The sequence below is a fragment of the Bubalus bubalis genome, chromosome 17, assembly GCF_019923935.1.
Source record: "Bubalus bubalis isolate 160015118507 breed Murrah chromosome 17, NDDB_SH_1, whole genome shotgun sequence".
Classification (NCBI taxonomy): Eukaryota; Metazoa; Chordata; class Mammalia; order Artiodactyla; family Bovidae; genus Bubalus; species Bubalus bubalis.
In genome coordinates, this window is record NC_059173.1 from 13,783,742 (window position 1) to 13,803,511 (window position 19,770).

A 19,770-nucleotide genomic window follows, 5' to 3' on the forward strand; every position below is an offset into this window, starting at 1 on the left:
CTGGACATGGAACAACAGACTGGTTCCAAATAGGAAAAGGAGTACGTCAAGGCTGTATATTGTCACCCTGCTTATTTAACTTCTATGCAGAGTACATCATGAGAAACGCTGGGCTGGAGGAAGCACAAGCTGGAATCAAGATTGCCGGGAGAAATATCAATCACCTCAGATATGCAGATGACACCACCCTTATGGCAGAAAGTGAAGAAGAACTAAAGAGCCTCTTGATGAAAGTGAAAGAGGAGAGTGAAAAAGTGGGCTTAAAGCTCAACATTCAGAAAACAAAGATCATGGCATCCGGTTCCATCACTTCATGGCAAATGGATGGGGAAACAGTGACTGACTTTATTTTTCTGGGCTCCAAAATCACTGCAGATGGTGATTACACTGATGAAATTAAAAGACGCTTGCTCCTTGGCAGGAAAGTTATGACCAACCTAGATAGCATATTAAAAAGCAGAGACATTACTTTGTCCAGAAAGGTCCGTCTAGTCAAGGCTATGGTTTTTCCAGTGGTCATGTATGGATGTGAGAGTTGGACTGTGAAAAAAGCTGAGCACCTAAGAATTGATGCTTTTGAACTGTGGTGTTGGAGAAGACTCTTGAGAGTCCCTTGGACTGCAAGGAGATCCAACCAGTCCATTCTGAAGGAGATCAGCCCTGGGATTTCTTAGGAAGGACTGATGCTAAAGCTGAAACTCCAGTACTTTGGGCACCTCATGCAAAGAGTTGACTCATTGGAAAAGACTCTGATGCTGGGAGGGATTGGGGGCAGGAGGAGAAGGGGACGACAGAGGATGAGATGGCTGGATGGCATCACCGACTCGATGGACGTGGGTTTGGGTGAACTCCGGGAGTTTGTGATGGACGGAGGCCTGGCGTGCTGCGGTTCATGGGGTCGCAGAGAGTCGGACACGACTGAGCGACTGAACTGAACACTTAAGACTGGGCACTTTTCAGTATGTATATTATACTTTACTATGCGTATGTGTGTGCAGTTTAAGAAATCAAAGCATTAGCTGTTACCGAAGACAAATATTTTAGATAGACTGTGATGAAATTTAACCTTTTTGTTTACAGCTATTACATACATATCGGTATTTAGTAGACTACAGCAGGGGTCAGCAAACTTCTGTAAAGGACTGGACAGCAAACACTTTAGGCCTTGCAAGTCTCTTTCACATAATCCTCTCTTTGTAAAACTGTAACCATCACTCCCATCTGACTGCTCATACACATGCAGGCTGCAGGCTGGGTTTAGCCCACAGTCAGAGTTGCCAGCCCATGAACTACAGCATAATAAACAGTAATAATGCAATTACAGAATTTTGAAGTTAAAGGAGACTTTAGAGATAATTTAACCGAATTCCTTTATTTCAGGGATACAAAGATATTCAACAATTTGTTCAAGTTTTAAACCTAACCTTATCACTGATCCATTCACTCTCCACAGACCTGGAAATTTCACACCAGAAAAACCAAAAACACATAGCCACATAAAAACTCATACACAACTATTTAGAGCAGCATTAGTCAAGGAAATGGCAACCCACTCCAGTGTTCTTGCCTGGAGAATCCCAGGGACGGGGGAGCCTGGTGGGCTGCCGTCTATGGAGTTGCACAGAGTCGGACACGACTGAAGCGACTTAGCAGTAGCAGTCACAACAGCCAGAAAGTGGAAAAGTCCACACGTCCATCCACTAATGGGATAAACAAGTTGTGGTCCATCCATATAATGGAGCATTATTTAGCCAAAGAAGAAGTGCCATATGTGCTATGACATGGAGGAACCTTGAAAACATGATGTTAAGTGCAAGAAGCCAGACATAAAAACTTACATGTGGGATGATTTCATTTACATAAAACACCCAGAACAGGCAACCCTACAGAGACAGCAAGTGGGATCGTGGCTCCAGGAGCTTGCATAAGGCTGTGCCACTGCAGAAACTGCGAATCCCTGGAAGCAGAGGACTGGCATCTCGCTCACCGCTGCATAGTCGACACCTAACACAGAGTCTGGCAGCAGACACTCAGCTCCAGCCACTGAGTGAAAGTGAAATTCTACCCGCAGACTGAGGGAGAGGCCACGCCTAGCGGTGAGCCAGGACCCTCACGCAAGGGAAGACTCAGAGACCTCAGCAAGTATTCATGATGTTTGGTTCTTAGGTTTTTAATTAAGTCAAACAATTGATTTCTCTCTTCCTGTTCCAAAGCAAAAGGAAAGCATATTTTTGCAATTTATTTTCATCTGAGCCTTACTTTGTCTCATGAACTCTCACGGTGTTCTGCCAGTACGTTATATAATCTTTTAAAACATTACATAATGCCTTGGGATATCTTAATATAGGTAGTCAGCCTTTACTCACTTCTATGAAAATGCAGACTGCTATTAGCTGTCACTTGAAATTGTGGTAGCTTCTTATGAAAGCATAAGGAATGACTGCATCTGAATTGTACAATAACCACAAGAGGTAAAGAACTAAAAGATTTAAAATGTATACAGAAAGGACAAACTCTTGATTTCCAGACACAAATAAGAAGTAGAAACGGATTTATTACAATTCTAGAAAAAGCTAGTAGAGAAAATAGATGACTTGCTCACCAAAGTAAAAAAAAAACACAAACTCAACAAACTAACCTAGAATTGCCAAAGACAGAACTTTTCTATAACCCCAGAGTTGGATGTAAGCTGTCAGCTAAGCAGTTCCTTTCCCTGGGACCAAGCTGACTTGAACCAGGTTACAACAAATGCGGTATTAAGTAGTACATCATTTTTTTTTTTTTAGTTTTCCAGAAAAACATTACCGACTAAAATTAGCTATTTTGGGTATCAAGTTCTCTAACAGTAAAGCATTGTTTGCTGGCTCTTATTAATGGCTAATTTTTCATGCAAAAGTTGTGGAATTGATTTTTGAAGGCTTTGAAAGTCCTCAACACTGCCCTGTACATCTATCTTCAGGAAAAGACGATTTAGTAAAACAAGAGCAGTATACAACTCTTGTTTAAAGCACGTTTGCCTTGGTGTTTTGGAGGTACACATTTGTGGAAGATAGGGTTAGGAAGATGGAGAGAAAACACATTCATCCACACACACAAGCACAGAGACCAGGGAAAGAGAAAGCATCAGAAGGTGAGGGGTCCGTGTGGAGTGAACACACACAACAGCTGCTCCAGGAGGAAAGAGCTGGGGGAGGTGGAGGTAGAGAGTGATTCGAGACACAGATCAGCTTCCAAAACTAATGAGCAAAATAAACATAGGAAAGCTGAACATTAGTAAGTAAAGTAAAAAGGATAAGCGTATTGTTGCCTTAGGTGTTACATCAAGAAAAAAGCAGGAGTTTGCTTGCCTCCTTTCTCAAAAAATTATACAAGTTCAGAGAAGTTATCTCCTCTATTTCAACTTAAGGATTAGAGAAATCTACCACTCTTATATAAAGGGAGAAGACAGAACAAGCAAGTAATTCTCCTGGCTTGCATCTTTAGTATAAAAGCAGTCTTTGCCAATTTCTGCCCTGCTGCTGCCTACCTCCGGGTTCTTGAGAGTCATCTCAATGCTGGCGGCAGGCCCGAATCCTGTGAGGGATTTAATGTGGATCTGTGTAGGCAGAGGTCGCCTGCACTGGCAGTACACTGAAAATGCCATGGACTTCAAGTATTGAATGTAGAAAACTTGCTCATCCTTCATTGTCTGCAGCATGTACTGGCAAGGCACAATCTACAGACACAAATACAAACAAGACTGGAAACAGATCTAACATGCTAACAGGCAGCTGGAAAATGAAACGGCATGCATTCTTTATTTGAATGGGGGAAGCAACTTAAGTCTTAAAATACAGAAATGCCAAACAATATAATTCAATCTTAATTCCTTTCAGTGACACAAAGTCTTATATTACAACTAACAGCAGTTTAAGAAGGGGTGTCACTCTGCTAGGCAAGTTACACTGTCACTTAGAAATTACCCTGTTCCCATTTTAAGGATAAATTCTCAATTTATTGTTGCTATGCCCTCAAATTTTAAAACTTGCTTTAAAATATATTTCTCAGTTCTTACACTTAATATGCATGGCATCACTGGAATTACTGTCTAATCATGTGAGATACAAACTTCGATGAAAAACTATCAACAGACTACACCAGGAGCTTTAAATTAATTCTATAGAAATGACTTGAGTTAAAAGGGACAGTAATACAAAAATCTAAACACCCATCATTTTTCACCTATTAAATTATAAACTTAAAAAATTATTACACTATGAAGCTGGTAAAGGTGCAGTGAAAATGAGCATGCTCATTCACTCCTGAGAGAACTGTAAATAACTATAACCTTTTGGGAAAGGAATCTGGCGTTATTTATCAGTATCTTTATCTAAGAATCCACTTTAAGAAATACTTGAAATGTAAACGAGAGATTACACATAAAGATGTTTATTCTGGCAGTATTCATTTATTTACTAGTCACACTATGCAGTTTTCGGGACCCTAGTTCCCCAACCAGGGGCTGAACCTGGCCCTGGCATTGAAAGCACAGAATCCCAACCACTAGCCTGCCAAAACAGTGAAACGGTAGAAAAAAATTACATGAAAACATGGTCTCAATTGTGTAAACAAACACAGAAAGGAGGTTAGAGAAACATCAAAATACTAACTAACAATGTCTGAATCTAAAAGGTAGAATTAAGAATAATTTTTTTTCTGTTTTCATATACATACAGTTAAAAAAAATGTATTCACATTCATAAAAACAACAAAGTAAATAAACTTGCAGTTAGTTACCTGGAGAATGAAAGAATTTCTCATATGCTCAGGTAAATTATCCAGCATTTCTGTGTAGCAGCGCATTAAACTCAACAGCCAAAAGTTTCCGGAAGTGGAGTCTTCCTCCGCAGTGTACGTGAAGGGGTCCACCATGTAGATGACGACAGCCGGAGGGTAGGCTTGGCTGTCTGCAGAGTCGGGCTCCGTGGGAATGCCTATTCTCTCCCTTTCTGTAACACTGTACACAGAGCCACTTATGAGACGTGCAACATAAATTATAAAAAATACATCAACTCCAGAGCAGACCGACTCCCTGGACAGAGATTACAGAGTAAATGCAACATCAACAGGGAACAAAATGAAGGCAAACCCAATCAGTCAGCACCAAGATAGATGGAAAATGACAATGTGCTTCTCTAAAATGGGAGATCTCTTTTCACCGCCATGGTTTCCTTCTACAAAGATGTTTTATAATGCTGTTATGTTAATACGAAGAGGTTGAAAGTGAAAATGTTAGTCACTCAGTCGTGTCGGACTCTTTGTCCAACTGTAGCCCACCAGGCTCCTCTGTCCATGGGATTCTCCAGGCAAGAATACTGGAGGGGTTGCCATTCCCTTCTCCAGGGCATCATCCCAACCCAGGGATCAAACCTGGGTCTCCTGCGTTGCAGGCAGATTCTGTACCATTTGAGCCACCAGAGAAATATTATTCATATAGTATTAATAGTAATATTAATTACACTAAGTATATTAATTAGTAAGTACATACTATTATACTAGTAATAGAATAATTACTAGTAAGTTTATAAGAAGTTCTCAAATTTCTTAACACTGAACTATAGACTGACAGGTGTTACCTTCTTTGGGGAAGAACAGAAATACAGTGCTTCACTAGGTTTAGAGACGCATGAAGTTGAGGGGGCTGGGGCACAGAGGAAGGGTAGCCCAGGGGTCCAAGCCGAGGCCACTCGGCTCGGTCAGAGTACTGTACCTTTCCTGTCCGTCCTGGGAGGGCTGCGAGGAGCTCTGCCCAGGCTCGGTGTCTCCAGCGCAGCCCAGGCTCCCTTGCGTTCTCTCTGCAGCGTTGGCCCCAGTGCTGGGGTTCTGCCCCCCAACACTACCGCTGAATCCTGAGGAAGAGGTAGTGCTGATCTGGCTGATGATGGGAGCAGAGGCCGATGTGGAGACTGGGGGCCCGGCAGAGCCAGAGGCTGAACTGCTTGCAGCCGGGTTCAGAGAACTGCCGTTGGAGGTGGGATTAAACGCACTGCCCGCCGAGGGCGTGGCCGAGCCTGGATTTGAAGCTAAAGGCCCAGCGCTCCCAGGTGGCACTTGCGCCTGTGCTGCTGCTGGTGGGGTCTGGTACTTAGGTGGTATCAACAGGCTGCTGTCGAGCTGCAGAGTGGCCAGATAAGGTGCTGAAAGAGGACACACAGAGAAGTGACTTCAGGGACGTCCTGCAGGTCTGGCTGATGCAGACACTCAGAACAGTCACTTTCTAAAGAGCTATGCTTCCAGGCTGCAATACTCTGGTTCTGACACCCAAAATGCTATCTCCACACTGAAACACAAGCTTGTAGATAAACAGGGAATAAACATGGGGCCACGTATTATAAATTCTGCAAGAGCCTTATTTGGAGAACAGAAGAAAAAGGACAAAACCAATCATTTTCCTTTCAGACCAATTCCACACACCTTCACTAAAAACTGAGAGGCCATGTATTCTCAGACATCATGGTATATTATGCTCCTATGTGTTTAACGCCTTATAAGCTACGTCTAAGATTCTCTTGATAATCTGGGTTAAAATTAACCAGTTAATACCAAATCATGCTGCTACATTTTTGAAATGTGGAGTAAATTAGATATGACTTCTTTAGGCTACTTTAAATTGCTTTTCAAGAATATACATGCACATATATAAAACTAACATTTAACTACTTAGAACAAAAAGATTGTGCACTCAGCCGCGTACAATTCTTTGTGACCCTATGGACGGTAGCCCGTCAGGCTCCTCTGTCCATGGGATTTTTTCAGGTAAGAATGGGGGAAGGGGGAAACAATCTGCTAGTCTACATCTCAAATTTGACTTTGTCACGTAAATCTCCATTTACCTAGGTGATGGCGGCAAACTTGCGCATAAAGTTTGAGTCTGGAATGATTGTCACTCTCCTCGCTGCCCCACGGCTGGCTGAACCACTCGCTCACGAGCTCTTCCGTCAGCTTCTGCGCCACAGTCCTCCCCACGCGCATGATCCCGTCGCGCAGCACTTTGCAGATGGGCTTGTGCTGCCCGAGTCGGCACATCTGACAGAACACAGTAGACCCCACTCAGAACAGGGACCCTCCCTCCTCAGAGCGCACCGTCAGCCACTGAGATGCCTGACATACACATGGAGGCATCTTCCTTCTTCGCTCAGCGTTTCCACGTGCAACCAGACCAGTAATGTATTTGAATCTGCTCTCCCGTCTTTCCAAACCCTGGACCAGCCTCTCTAAGGAAAAATGTTCTTTCTGAAGAAAAAAATAAATGCTTGTTCACCCCAAGCACCTCCTCCCCAACAAGGGAACACTGCTGAGCGCTACCTGACTGCTAATGGTCAAATAAAGAGCCGGATTCCTGCCTATGAAGGCTGACGGAGACATATGTCCACTGAAATCTCTTAAGTAATCCCTACTCTGGATGTTCTCCCATAGGATAACACTAACATTTTATGGGCCATCTGCTACACTGCTACATTTGGAGATCCCCAAGAGCAGAGGCCACTAAAGCAGTAGACATGCTGACCACTTTTTAAAAGTAAATAGTTGTTTTAGCACAATGAGATCCTATTATTAACCTCCAGAACATTAAAGGGGTGCTTATGGTAAAGAATGAATACAATATATCTGCAAAAAGTAAGCTACTTAACTACATGTTCACTGGCAGGAGAGCCCATATAACTAGCCCATATTAGAGTTGATGAACAGAAGGCTTACCAAACCCCTAAAAAATCCTCTAGTGTACACTCCTCTGAAGCAGGTATACATTACTGCCAAAAGAGCAATTCTGAAGTGATCGGGTAATCCTTTTATGTTCTGTTAACTTATGCTGAGAGCTTCATTTAAAAGGATGACTGGGCTTTAAAATTGCTTAGACAAGTTTTCTGCATTAGGGTAATTGTGATTCAGTATTATTATGCATCATGGACCATGCACTGTTTAGAAATTACTGTTTCCAAGGATTTCCTTTGGTGGCTTAATTGATGCCATTATTTCAGACATAAGCACCTTCTCTTTTCTCTGAAGCAACATGTAAATTTACTATTTCATGTGTACTCATACATTTATAGATGGTCAATTTCTGTTATGGAATATTTTTGAAATTCAACTTGGCATCTTATTTAATAAACATTTTGGTAATGCTTATACTATGTCACAGCTCCAAACACTTTATAAGCATTAATTTCATTTACTCTCATCAAATATGAAGATTAATTGGGAGTATAAGGTACAGAAACTTTAGTGTATATGTACTTTAGCAGAAGAAATATACACTAACTCTTTAAAGACAGGTATGATTCTAATTTTTCAAAAGTAACAGGACTTTATATACTAAATATACAAAATTATCTAACATTACTAGGGTTATTACATTATTAATCTGTACCAAAACTGAGTTTAAGATGTTTAAATAAAACATAACAGGGACATGAGTCACTAAACTTCTATGTGATTCAGGAATTTTCCAGCTAAACACTTTTATACTGTTTTCAGGAACTCCCCCCACCCCCAAGAGTAGATGTATTTTCTTTTTGTGAAGTTCTTCTGAACAACCACTAACCCCTGGTGAGTAATCCTTTTAAACTCAAGCACATAAACGGGGGAAAAAAACAGCTAGTAAGACTGGTAAAGGAAAATCTTTTCAATCTAATAAAATATAAAGCTATGATGGGAAAACAATGTACTTCCTGAAAAACTTGCAACTTATCCTTTTCTTCATCCTCCAACTATGTGCAAATTTTCCTGGAGATCTATTTTGAAGATATTTATCCTTTAAAATTTAGCCACAACTAGAAACAATCCGAGGCCCTGCATCATACAGACGACTTTCACCTCTCGTGTCTCTCTCACCTCATATACAGCGCTCAAGTCCCTGAAGAAAGTTTTGGCTCCTTCGAGCAAGGCCTCGTTTTCTGGACACACCACAATATAGGCAACATCACGGTGGCCCCCGTATGGGTCCAACAACAGCCTCTCCCAAAACGGCAAGGAGAACGGCGAGATGGTGAGGAAGTCCTTGTCGTAGCCTACCAGCAGGGTGGGGATGGGCAGTGGCTCAGGAGACTCTTCAGAACCTAAAACAAGACTGCAGCTTAGGAAAGCTCTTGCGGGTCCGTTTCCCGCTACCTCCACAACTGCGCATTCTCTGGCGATTCGTCTTAATTCTGGCATCGGACATTTTATTGTAGGCTGACATGATACTCTTAAAAGTAGTCTTCAAATCCTCTAATTAAATGGCCCCTGATGAAGAACTTTAATTAAATTGAGTCAGAACATGCTTATAAAGGTTCAGTGAATGCAGAGCAGAGCAGGTTAGTGTTAGTTCTCTGAACAAAACTATCTACCTGCCTCTAAGACAGGCACTATGGTCCTGACTACAAAGAAGCTGTCAGAACTAGTTCAGAGGTTCACCCAGATGAAACGGCAGTGAGGACTGGAAGACGAGATTCTAACAAATAGTCTAGTTAGGCATTATTTGCCCCACTGACCTTGATTATGCCAAAGGCATTAAGAAATAAGTTATCTCCAAAACTGACTATTGGAAAACAGGGAGATTATAAAATGTAGTAGTCAGGAGGGAAAAGATTCTATTTTGTCAGCAAAGGAAGACTTGACAGTAACTAAAGCTGCTCTTTTCACAGAAGAAAAAAATCCGAAAGAACGTCACAAGGGAGAAAGGTCTACCGTAGGTTCCCCGTCCTGCCATCTTGTGGAACTGCTGCCAGGTGAGTGGCCCCTGCACGTGCTGGATGTTCTCCCAGGTCCTGCCCGTGCGCTTCTTCTGGATGGCGTCCTGGAGGAAGGGCTGCAGGGACAGCAGCGTACGGACCACGTCCTGGGAGGACAGCATGCTGATGTCCAGCACTGCAAGGAAAGCGACACAACAGGACCCGTCAAGGCGGGCGGGCACGGCCTCAGCGACAGGCCCTGACAGAGATGGCACCAGCAGGAGAGACTCTAAAATACTTAGTAAATAATAAATTTTATTATTATTGGAAATAATAAAAGGGGAAATAAAGTTATTCTATATAATCAAGGCTAACTATAGAACTGCCTAAAAGTGGAAAGGTAAATAGGTCTGATTTTTTAAATCCATACAGACCTGTTTCCAAGGGTATTCACAAGAAAAGAGAGCTGCAAAAATTTCTTAATGATTGCTTCATAATTACTTTTAGTTTCTTAATTACTTTTCAAAAAATTATTTATTTCCGTATGACTATGCTGGGTCTCTGTCGCCGTGTGCAGGCTTCTTGTTGCAGTGGACAGGAGGCTGCTCTCCAGTTGCAGTGGGGGCTTCTCACTGCAGTGGCATCTCACTGTGGTGGCGTGCAGGCTCCGAGTACAGGCTCAGCAGCTGCGGCGCACTGGCCTAGTGGCCCCACGGCAGGTAGGATCTTCCTGGACTAGGGTCAAACCCGAGTCCCTGCACTGGAGGTGGATTCTTAACCACTAGATCACCAGGGAAGTCCAGTTAATTACTTTTGTTTACAAGTATCAATGTTTATCTGATTATATGATAAGTGGGAAAAGGAATTTAAAAAGAAGCTTAGAACAGCTGGAGAGTCACGGTTTCATAACACACATTCTTCCTGCTAGCAGGACTCCTTAACCTCGAACACGAAAACCTCTGAAACTCTCCCCAAACTGCACATGCATGCATGAACACAGGTGTATTTTTTTCCCAGGGGGGAGAGGGTACATAGTGCTCATCAAATTCCCTAAAAGATCTGAAGGAAGAAGCACTGAAGTTGGAGGTGGTCAGCTATGCGCCTGCAGAGCGGGGGCCTCGAGACCTTTCCTTGCTCTCACTTCCCCGGCTGGCGAGGACGGCGGCACACACGGAAACCTGTGACCTATTTACCAACTGAGCCTGGGACACACGGTGCTGAAGGGTCTGGAGACATTCTCAGGGGCGCCCTCAAATCAAAACACAGGCTGCAAATCCATGGCACAGAGGTTTTGTTTTCATTTTTCAATCTGAAATGGACTTCTCAGGAAATTTCATACACAAATCTGGATTTCCAGCTTCTCTTGAAAAACTGGAAAACGATCTGACAACCCTGGGGCTGAGACCACCGCATTGCTAGAGGACCACCATCTAGAGTCGAGGAGCTGCCTCTTTCAGGCAGTTTTTGACACCCCTGCTCTGCTGCCTGCCTGAGACTGAAGCAGAATTAACCTCCTTTATCTTCAAGCCTGTGCTTCTTTTCTTCTTACAGTAAAGAAAAAAGTAAAGTACTTCTTGTACCCATGGTTCTATCTAATGTAGGAAAATGACAAACCAAGAGAGTTACAGGTTAAAGAAAAATAAAAGCAGAGGCAATTCTTTGTGAACTCTATTCCTATGCATGCAGAATAGGGTACTGTGGAAAGACACTGCTTTTTTGCAAAGCTGGCTCTCCACATCATTTGTTTACACGATCTGTCTGGTACTTTCAGCATCTGAATTTAGAACCCACGTCTCATCTGCAATATAACATGCTATTCTTCATATCCAAAGATGACACTACTTATCCACCCACCCAGACTGCTTTTCTATCTGAAGGCCACTATCTAATAAAAGAAACCACGTAAGATAATCACCCATAATTCTTTAGGGCAAAGACTTTAATTCATAAATTCATGCAGCAGCCATTAATCCAAGGCTTGCTAAGTATAAGGCATTGTACTTAAACCTTAAGGAGTTACAAAAATGAGTATAACCCTTGAAATCTTTTCTCAGGTGTCTCTACCTCCCAGAAGTCTCCTTGCTTACATAACCTTCTCCTCTGCAAGACTGAGGACGATTCCAAAAGTAGGGTCCATGTGTCTTCCATCCATAGAATCCCTCCAGCTTGGCCTCTGCTCCCACAAACAGCTCTCACTGTGGTCAAAAGACCTGTTTAATACTTATCTTAAAAGCCTGGCTTACTGAATGCCTGCTGACCACTCTCTTTGTGGAGCTTGGTTACACAGCAGAATGCAGTAAAGCTCTAAGTCAGGCCCTCCTCTGGCTCCACACCTGCTTCCTCCTCAATGAGGCCTCCTCCTTCACCACGCCCTGACCTGGGCTATCATCCCTGTGCCGTCCACTCCCCTTCCCCTGAGCTCCATGCCATAAAGTCCCAAGTGTCCACCTGGACATCTCAAAGGAGATCTTTAAAACTTACTTCCCAAACTCAATTATGACCTTTAGACCTAGTCTTTCCCCAGAACACTCATTTTTGACCAACATGCCACCGTCTGTCCAGGTGTACAAGTCACAAACCTGGGTGTCTTCCTTAATCTCTCTCTCTCTCTCTGATCCCCAAAACCCAACGCGTTACCAAGTCCTGCCATAATACCTCCCAAACGGCCCCTGACTGTTCCCACTTCTTGTCCATCTCCTGTGCTGGGACACTAAGCCAAGCTACTGGTTCTTCATCTGCGGCAGGAACTTCTCAGTGTCCTTCAACCCCCTCTTGCCGTTTTCTAATCCTCAGTCCGCGTTCCAGTCAGAGTCCACTGTTTCTGAGTACACAAATCTGATGGCAGTGTCACTTCATAACCCATCAAGGACTTGTTAAAACTGAAGACCCAGGGCCCAGCGTGTTCCCAAAGGCTCTTGATAATCTAGCCCTGCTGGCCTCTGGGCTCGTCTGAAGGCCCCGCACCCTACTTAACTCTGGCCCTGCACACTCGCCACTCCTGCCCTCAGTTAACCTGTACCCAGCGTTGCAATCTCGAATATCACTGCTTCTTCAAGCAGTGTCCTCTGACACCCCATGCTTTCATCACTTACAATGGTTTGCAGTTATATGCTTATTTGTTTAATTATGTGATTCATGTCATTTTCCAAAATAGATTAGAAAGTCCCTGAGGGCAGGTACCTTGTCTCTTTCATTCACCACTTTCTCCCCCAGGACACATCACAGCATAGATAAGAGAGTGAATAAAGAAAAGGAAGAGTCAGGTGCTCAGCACTCTTAGAGCCAAACTCCAAAAACGTTTATCACCTGGAGTTTTTAAGACAGTGACATCCCCAGGAGCCCCAACATAAAGTAAAACGTGATTACTGTTACCAGAGACGTAAAATACTGGAAAATCAGAGGAAAGAGAAAGTACTCTGTAAATGGACAGAAGGCTTCCTGGAAGAAGTATCATGGAAACTTGACCCAGAAGGGTGTGCAGATTATCAGTCTGTATAATCTAGATCAGGGCTCCCCATTCCCTGGGCCACAGACAAGTACCAGTCCGCGGCCTGTTAGGAACTGGGCTGCACAGCAGGTGAGAGCCGGGCAAGCGAGTGAAGCTTCATCTGTATTTAGTCACTCCCCATCACTCATATCCTCCTGGTCGGTGGAAAAATTGTCTCCCATGAAACCGGTCCCAGATGCCAAAAAGGATAGGGACCGCTGATCCCGATGACTTTTATCCCACAAAGTAATTACTCTTCTCCAAATGTGTTTCAACATGAAACATTTCCCCATCCTTAAATTTCGAATTTCAAGATAGCTCTCACTTCAGTTGTGTCTATTTTTTAAGAAATAAAACTTAAAATTTTGTCACATAAAGTAAGGCAAGTGTGCGAGTTATCGTCATGCCGAGACAGTTCTCAAAGTAAATCTGTATTCCGGGAAACCTACCATTGCTGTGAGGCCAGGAGTGCACAGTGGCGCTTCTCACCAGGGCTTCATCCACTTTGCCACCCGTGGGATTATCCACATACTGCCGACCCTGCTCCAAGGCATTAAAACATTCCGTCCAGTAATCATTATTATCTGCCTGCACCCGGTCGTAACTCCAGCTCACGCAGGGAAGGGTCTGGCGGCTGCTGGAGGAAATGTAGTCTAGGAAACTCAGTGAAGCAAAAGGCTGTGTGTGTTGGTTCTGCAAGAGGAGGAGAAGGCTTATCGGTGGCTCCTGGGGTTTTCTGGCTCCTTCCATGTGAGGAAGGAAGGTGGTCTGACACATCATTAGGCGCCTTTCAGCAGCCTGACCAATGTCAGAATTCTTCCCAAAAATATCCAACTCATCTTCCAGGAAGAGTCCCGAATTGTAACCAAGTTTGCGATTCATGATCGCACTAAACCCACAGGTGCAGCGGTACTGGTCCTCGTTGGAAGAATCGGGGATGTAGAGCCCGACATCCGCCCCTTTGATGTTCATGTTGCAGGCACAGATGCAACAGCTGTCAAAGTTTCTGTCTTTAAAGATATTCATTACGGAATCCGAAAGAATCAGGGTGACATAGAGACTGTGGGCTTCGGGGATTGGCTGCATGGTGGCAGGCTCCACAGAATTGAGAGGCCGAGTGGTAGAGGGGGTAGAGGCTGGTGAGCCCTGGTCGGTGCTGTCATACTTCACAGAGCCCTGACCACTGGCAGTGCCCCCTCCTCTGGGAGTTCTTGGTGTCCTGGGGGTTCGTGGTGTGGGGACAGAGAAGCGAGGGGTTGCTGGGGATGGTAAAACTCCTGCTCCACTGTTGCTGGCTGGGGCAGCGCTGTTGAGCGTCACCGGCGTGTTCATCTGTGGCGTGTTCAGATAATCTGGATCTGCCAGGCTCCCGACACTAGGCACATTGCTGCAAGAGAGATGGCACCTCGTGAGAACAGGGGGCAGGACACGGGTGCCAGACACACGCCTCAGCACCCCAGCCCGGCCCGGCCATTTCTTATTTATGCATGCTATTGCTTGGTTTATTTGGTTTTCTTTTCTTTCTTTTTTTTTTTTTTTAAGGATTCAAAGGAGTCAGTGCAGTGTGTGGAAAAGCAAGCAGCAAGGTATGAAGAATAATTCAATATAGCAGTGCCCTTCCACTTAGTCCACACTTCAGTAAGCCTCCTCTTCATCTTTTGAGGAAACTTTGGCTATTTTTAACAAGAAAACATGATGCTGCGTTTGGACAAAGTAGTTCTGAAAAACTCTAACTACTAAATAGAACTTTAACACATGAGTTCAGATGCCAAATTAGCTAGAAGACCATAGATGAAATTCCCATCTAATTTGCAATTACAATTTTGTCCTTTTTTGAGACTGAAAGTCTGCCAGTGTACTTGTTCTCTGAGGCTATAATCTACATATGATTCTACAGTAGTTATAATCAAACGCACATGAAAATTTAACATTTTTCTAGTTTCCAAAAAACGCAGTCCTATCTAGCTAGCATTTTTATTGTAATGAGTGACCATGAGGGAATTCTATTTGAGGAACCCATTGGCCAGTCATATATTACAATTAATACAAATGTTACACATGCTGCCAAGAGGACTTGGTCTTAATTAGGTCTGTGCATGTAAGTATACATGCCACATCAAAGTGTCCCAACTGCTAATAGGCTTCTGCGGTAGGCAACTGCAGTTCATTTTCTATTTTCCATACACCATGCAAAACAGCACCATGATTTTGAATTCCCAGAGACAATCACACTGTGCTGTTTTCTTATAAGCAGTGACTTCTGTCTGGAATAGCCACAAAGAAAACAAAACAGTGTCCATGATTTTGTAATAAAAGTTCTTATTGTAATAAAATGTTCTTGATATACATTCTTAGAGGTACCCATAAAACAGATTGGGATCACTCTTTCCAATTAGAAGGTATCAAAAGAAATAATATTTTTTAAATGCTTAAAATTCTTCTATTAATACTGTGCTTAAACTAATGTTCCTCCAATAAAGTACATATTCATTCACTTATAATTTGAAAGAAGAATGTCATAAAGTAATGGCTCTTTGAACCATTTTCTTTTGATTTTCAATTAGCTATGCCTAACCTACCAACCTGAAAATCCAAATCAGGCTCTGCAAAGAAATGTTCAATCTGAGGCACAGTGGTGTCTTTGAGTACAGATAACGAGTGACCCAGAAACCCTGATCAGCAATCACTGCTATCTCAGAGAACAAAATAGTAAGTGTGTAATAATGATCTTTACTCTAATTGGACTCCTTTCAAATTTTCCTGTTCAACAAAACTCTAAAATGATAATGCAGTTCAGATCAGAAAAGGAACTACAACGATTAACTGCAAACCTAAATAATTAAATTGCTCCCGAGGCAGTAAAATGGTTTATTGTGTATAGGAACCTGACTTTTCCCATTCAAGAAAAATGAACTGAGGACCAACCAACCCCATGCTAGTTGCTGGGTATGCAACAGTGAAAAAAAAAAAAAAGAGGAAGGAAAGTCAGTGCATGGCAAGTATGAGAGGCATCAAGAGAGTGCTGGTGTGTTCTGTTAATAAAGCGGGAGGACTTCCCTGCAGCTCAAACAGTAAAGAATCCGCCTGCGATGCAGGAGACCAGGGTTCAATCCCTGGGTCAGGAAGAGGCTCTAGAGACAGGAATGGCAACCCACTCCAGTATTCTTGCTTGGAGAAGTCCATGGACAGAGAAGCCTGGCGGGCTACAATTCGTGGGGTTGCAAAGAGACACGACTGAGCAACTAATACACACACACACACAGAGACACAATGACACACCCCCCCACACACACACACAGTGACACACCCACACAGACACCCACACCCACACCCACACCGAGTGAAGGAGACCACAGCAGGACGACTTCCCACAGTCCACAACTGTGCAGTCCAGGAAGTAAGGGAACCACCAGCCCCATGTGCTGCACTTAAATGCAGTCTTGGTCTCAACGAGCCACATGCTCAGCTACAACACGAGGTGGTAGGTGCCACACTGGAAGGTGCAGGTACGCTTATTTCATCCCAGAGGGTTCTGTTAACAGCGCCAGTTTCGAATACCAAGAATCTCTGGGGTGGCAGACAACAGATTTAATAGATCTAAACAATGATCTACATTATCTGTTACAGAAACTATCATGCAGCAAAGGGTGTGCTGCTGTTTTGAGGAGCTTGTGTGTATAAGAGGCTAGGCGGTGGAACGGCTTCTGAGGCGGCTGCACCGCTCGTGCTCAGCACACTAAGCCCTGGGGTGCAGTCGCTGCAGCCGTGCGGGCCAGTCTGAGATGAAACAAGCTGGGACACAACTGGAGAACGGCAGCCGAGGATAAGCCAGGCCCTGCGCTACAGCGTGCTTCTGGGCACACACTTTCATACTACTGGTGGCATGCTGCTTCCACAACCATTAGTTCTCAGAGCATTTCAAAAATCTTGTGCCTGAAACTCCATTTTAAACAGAAGAAGACCTAGGTAGAAGGATCCCTTAAGGTCATACAGAGACTAAACAAAAAAGGCAGGAATTCGAGTCCTGTGACTCCATGTACTTCTCCAAGTCTAAGGTTCTTTTAAAGTACTTCGCTGTCAGTTTCTCATTCCAATATAGACTTTACACAAACATAGGCATACAGCCTGCTTATAAAATTAAAGTTGATTTCATTAAGATGATTTCTATACAAGGTCACGAAAGTGGCCCACAAACTGGACCTACAGCATAAATTTGTCTTAGCTTTTAGAATGTAACTCTGAATTAACTGTCAACAACTTTTTCTTTGGCGGGGGGAGGCGCGCCACACGTCTTGCAGGATTTTAGTTCCCTGACCAAGGATTGAACCCAGGCCATTCACAGTGAAAGTGCCGATTCCTAACCACTGGACTGCCAGGGAATTCCCAACTATCAACATTTCAAAAAGGAAATGTACATTAAAATCTCTCACATTCCTGCCTGAACAACTCCCTAAGGTTGAATAGCAAAAAGAAAAGCAAAAAGAAAAAAATAAACGTCCCTTTAAAGGGGGCAATACACACTCAAACCGTTTACTGATGGCCCCACTCGCCCCACTGTCCCCACAGTTACACTGGGTGTCAGGAGCGGCCAGTATTTTGCTCTGCCCAGTCCACTCCATCCACATATTGCTTACTTGGTCCTGACAGACATTTGAGTTTGTGGCCTTTTACTTTAAAGCATTTACATTATGTCATTAAGAAATTATCAATCAAAGGGAAAACTAATTCTGCACTGTTGAAGTCAGAATGACAGGATGAACTAAGTACAAGCTATGATAAATACTTCCTTTTCCCTCCCTGTATCATGGCACCGTTCTATTGCTGCTTTCTTGTATGACAAAGGGTCAGCAACAGAAAGTAGCATATGAATACTTAACCTTAAAGTGCCTTAAGTAAACACATCTGAAATCCTCAAAGTACGTATTAAGGAGTACTTACCACTGTCACCCTAAAAATATTACCCACTCCAATCTACTGCTTGGTTCTGTGACAGACACTGATTTGACACTGAATGACCATAAACACCATGGTTCTCTACACAAATAACCTCAATTTTCCCATATATATGAAATTTAGTTTAGAAAATAATATTTTCAACACAAAAGAATATGCACAAAAACATGAATGGCCGATAAAGTTTCAAATGAAATGCTGTCATCATGTAAAGTAAATACTTAGGTTAAATGATAGAAATCCTATTAAATATGGCAGCCGACTTGACACAATCCCAGCACATACTTGTAGCCATCTCTAATGAAAGTGGCCGCAGGTGGCATGGGCAGTTGTTCAATTTTAGGAGGGATTGCCCATGAAGGCCGAAACAGACAGGCATCAGGAATCTTCAGAGGTAGCAGGCATTGGCTGGGCAACATCTTCAGTGGAGCAAACATGGAGGATCCCACAAAAGGCTGAAAAGTTGGAACTTTGTGCACGTACGAAAAGTCCTGTGACAACAAAGTGGGGTTGGTGATCAAGCTGGTAAACAACTCGAGGACATACCATAATAGCAATAAAACTGACTGAATTCACTATTTCTCTTATCTGATCAATGGAAAAATGTGAATGCCAACATTTAAATTAATCAAAAGACACTAATTAATACGCCAAGTGACATACCACATGATCTAATCCAGAGAACCCTTAGGAATGTATGTATATATTGCATACAGACAGTACTATTTTAAAGAAGTTGTAGAAAAATGTGCTTTAAAATCACCCTGTCTTTGTATGGGCTTCCCAGGTGGCGTGAGTGGTAAAGAGTCCGTCTGCTAATGCAGGAGATGTGAGAGATGTGGGTTCGATCCCTGGGTATTCTTGCCTGGAGAATCTCATGGACAGAGGAGCCTGATGGGCTGTGGTTTATGGGGCTGCACAGAGTTGGACATGACTGAAGAGTCTGAGCATGCATGCATGTCTGTGTACAGTAATATCCCGGCAATTACCTTTACTTCCTCTGGCTTGGGACTTCCTAATCCATCTTCCACTTCCATCTTGAATTCAGTGAGCTGTGTTGAAACCATACTGACCATCGGGCTTTCCATCATGCCTAATGCTGTCACTGTCTCTGAGCTGATCCCATCTTTATAATTCATCACAGGAGAAAATGCGGGGTGCTGTTCCAAAGAAGGAGGGGTGGGGAACATCCTCTGCAGGTCTGCAACTGCTAAAAATAAATAAATGAATAAGTAAAATTTTTAACGGGCCTGACTTCTTTAAAAAAAAAATCCCAGTTCATAATCAGGCCCTCTAGCTGGCATCAGAAATAATGTTAACTGAATGGGCATATCTGTTACATAATAGAGTACTAATAACGGAAGTTCCTAAGAAGTCCATCAGCAGAAAATTAGCCTTTGCTGAATCTTTACCACTGTCCTCTTGACGCTTTATAATTTGGCTTCACATTAATTATGTGAACAAAGTCTACATAAACATAATTTTCCCCCCCTTCTAACAACTGATACCCTGAAAAATCTAAGGAAATGAAACTTCATAGTCAGGATTAAGAATCATACTTAGAACAAAAGACAATTTATTGAAAATCAACTGGGAAAAAATTGTCTTTTAAGTAATATTTAGAACAGTGATTCTCAACCT

At 43.1% G+C, this 19,770-nt stretch overlaps 1 protein-coding gene across 3 annotated transcripts in view; it reads right to left on the minus strand.

Annotated features, from left to right (window-relative positions):
• Positions 1 to 19,770, minus strand: part of MED13L (mediator complex subunit 13L) — a 280,163-nt gene that overhangs the window by 15,786 nt on the left and 244,607 nt on the right. For 2 of the 3 annotated variants that reach the window (XM_025267578.3, XM_025267580.3), the window contains 9 exons: positions 19,119 to 19,339; positions 18,415 to 18,620; positions 13,626 to 14,563; positions 9,706 to 9,885; positions 8,872 to 9,095; positions 6,873 to 7,065; positions 5,750 to 6,176; positions 4,777 to 4,996; positions 3,527 to 3,715 (listed from right to left, as the gene is read on the minus strand). In XM_025267578.3, the coding sequence (XP_025123363.2) occupies positions 3,527 to 3,715; positions 4,777 to 4,996; positions 5,750 to 6,176; positions 6,873 to 7,065; positions 8,872 to 9,095; positions 9,706 to 9,885; positions 13,626 to 14,563; positions 18,415 to 18,620; positions 19,119 to 19,339 (2,798 nt within the window). The remainder of the gene's footprint in view (positions 1 to 3,526; positions 3,716 to 4,776; positions 4,997 to 5,749; positions 6,177 to 6,872; positions 7,066 to 8,871; positions 9,096 to 9,705; positions 9,886 to 13,625; positions 14,564 to 18,414; positions 18,621 to 19,118; positions 19,340 to 19,770) is intronic. The other variant, XM_025267579.3, reaches the window with a different exon arrangement.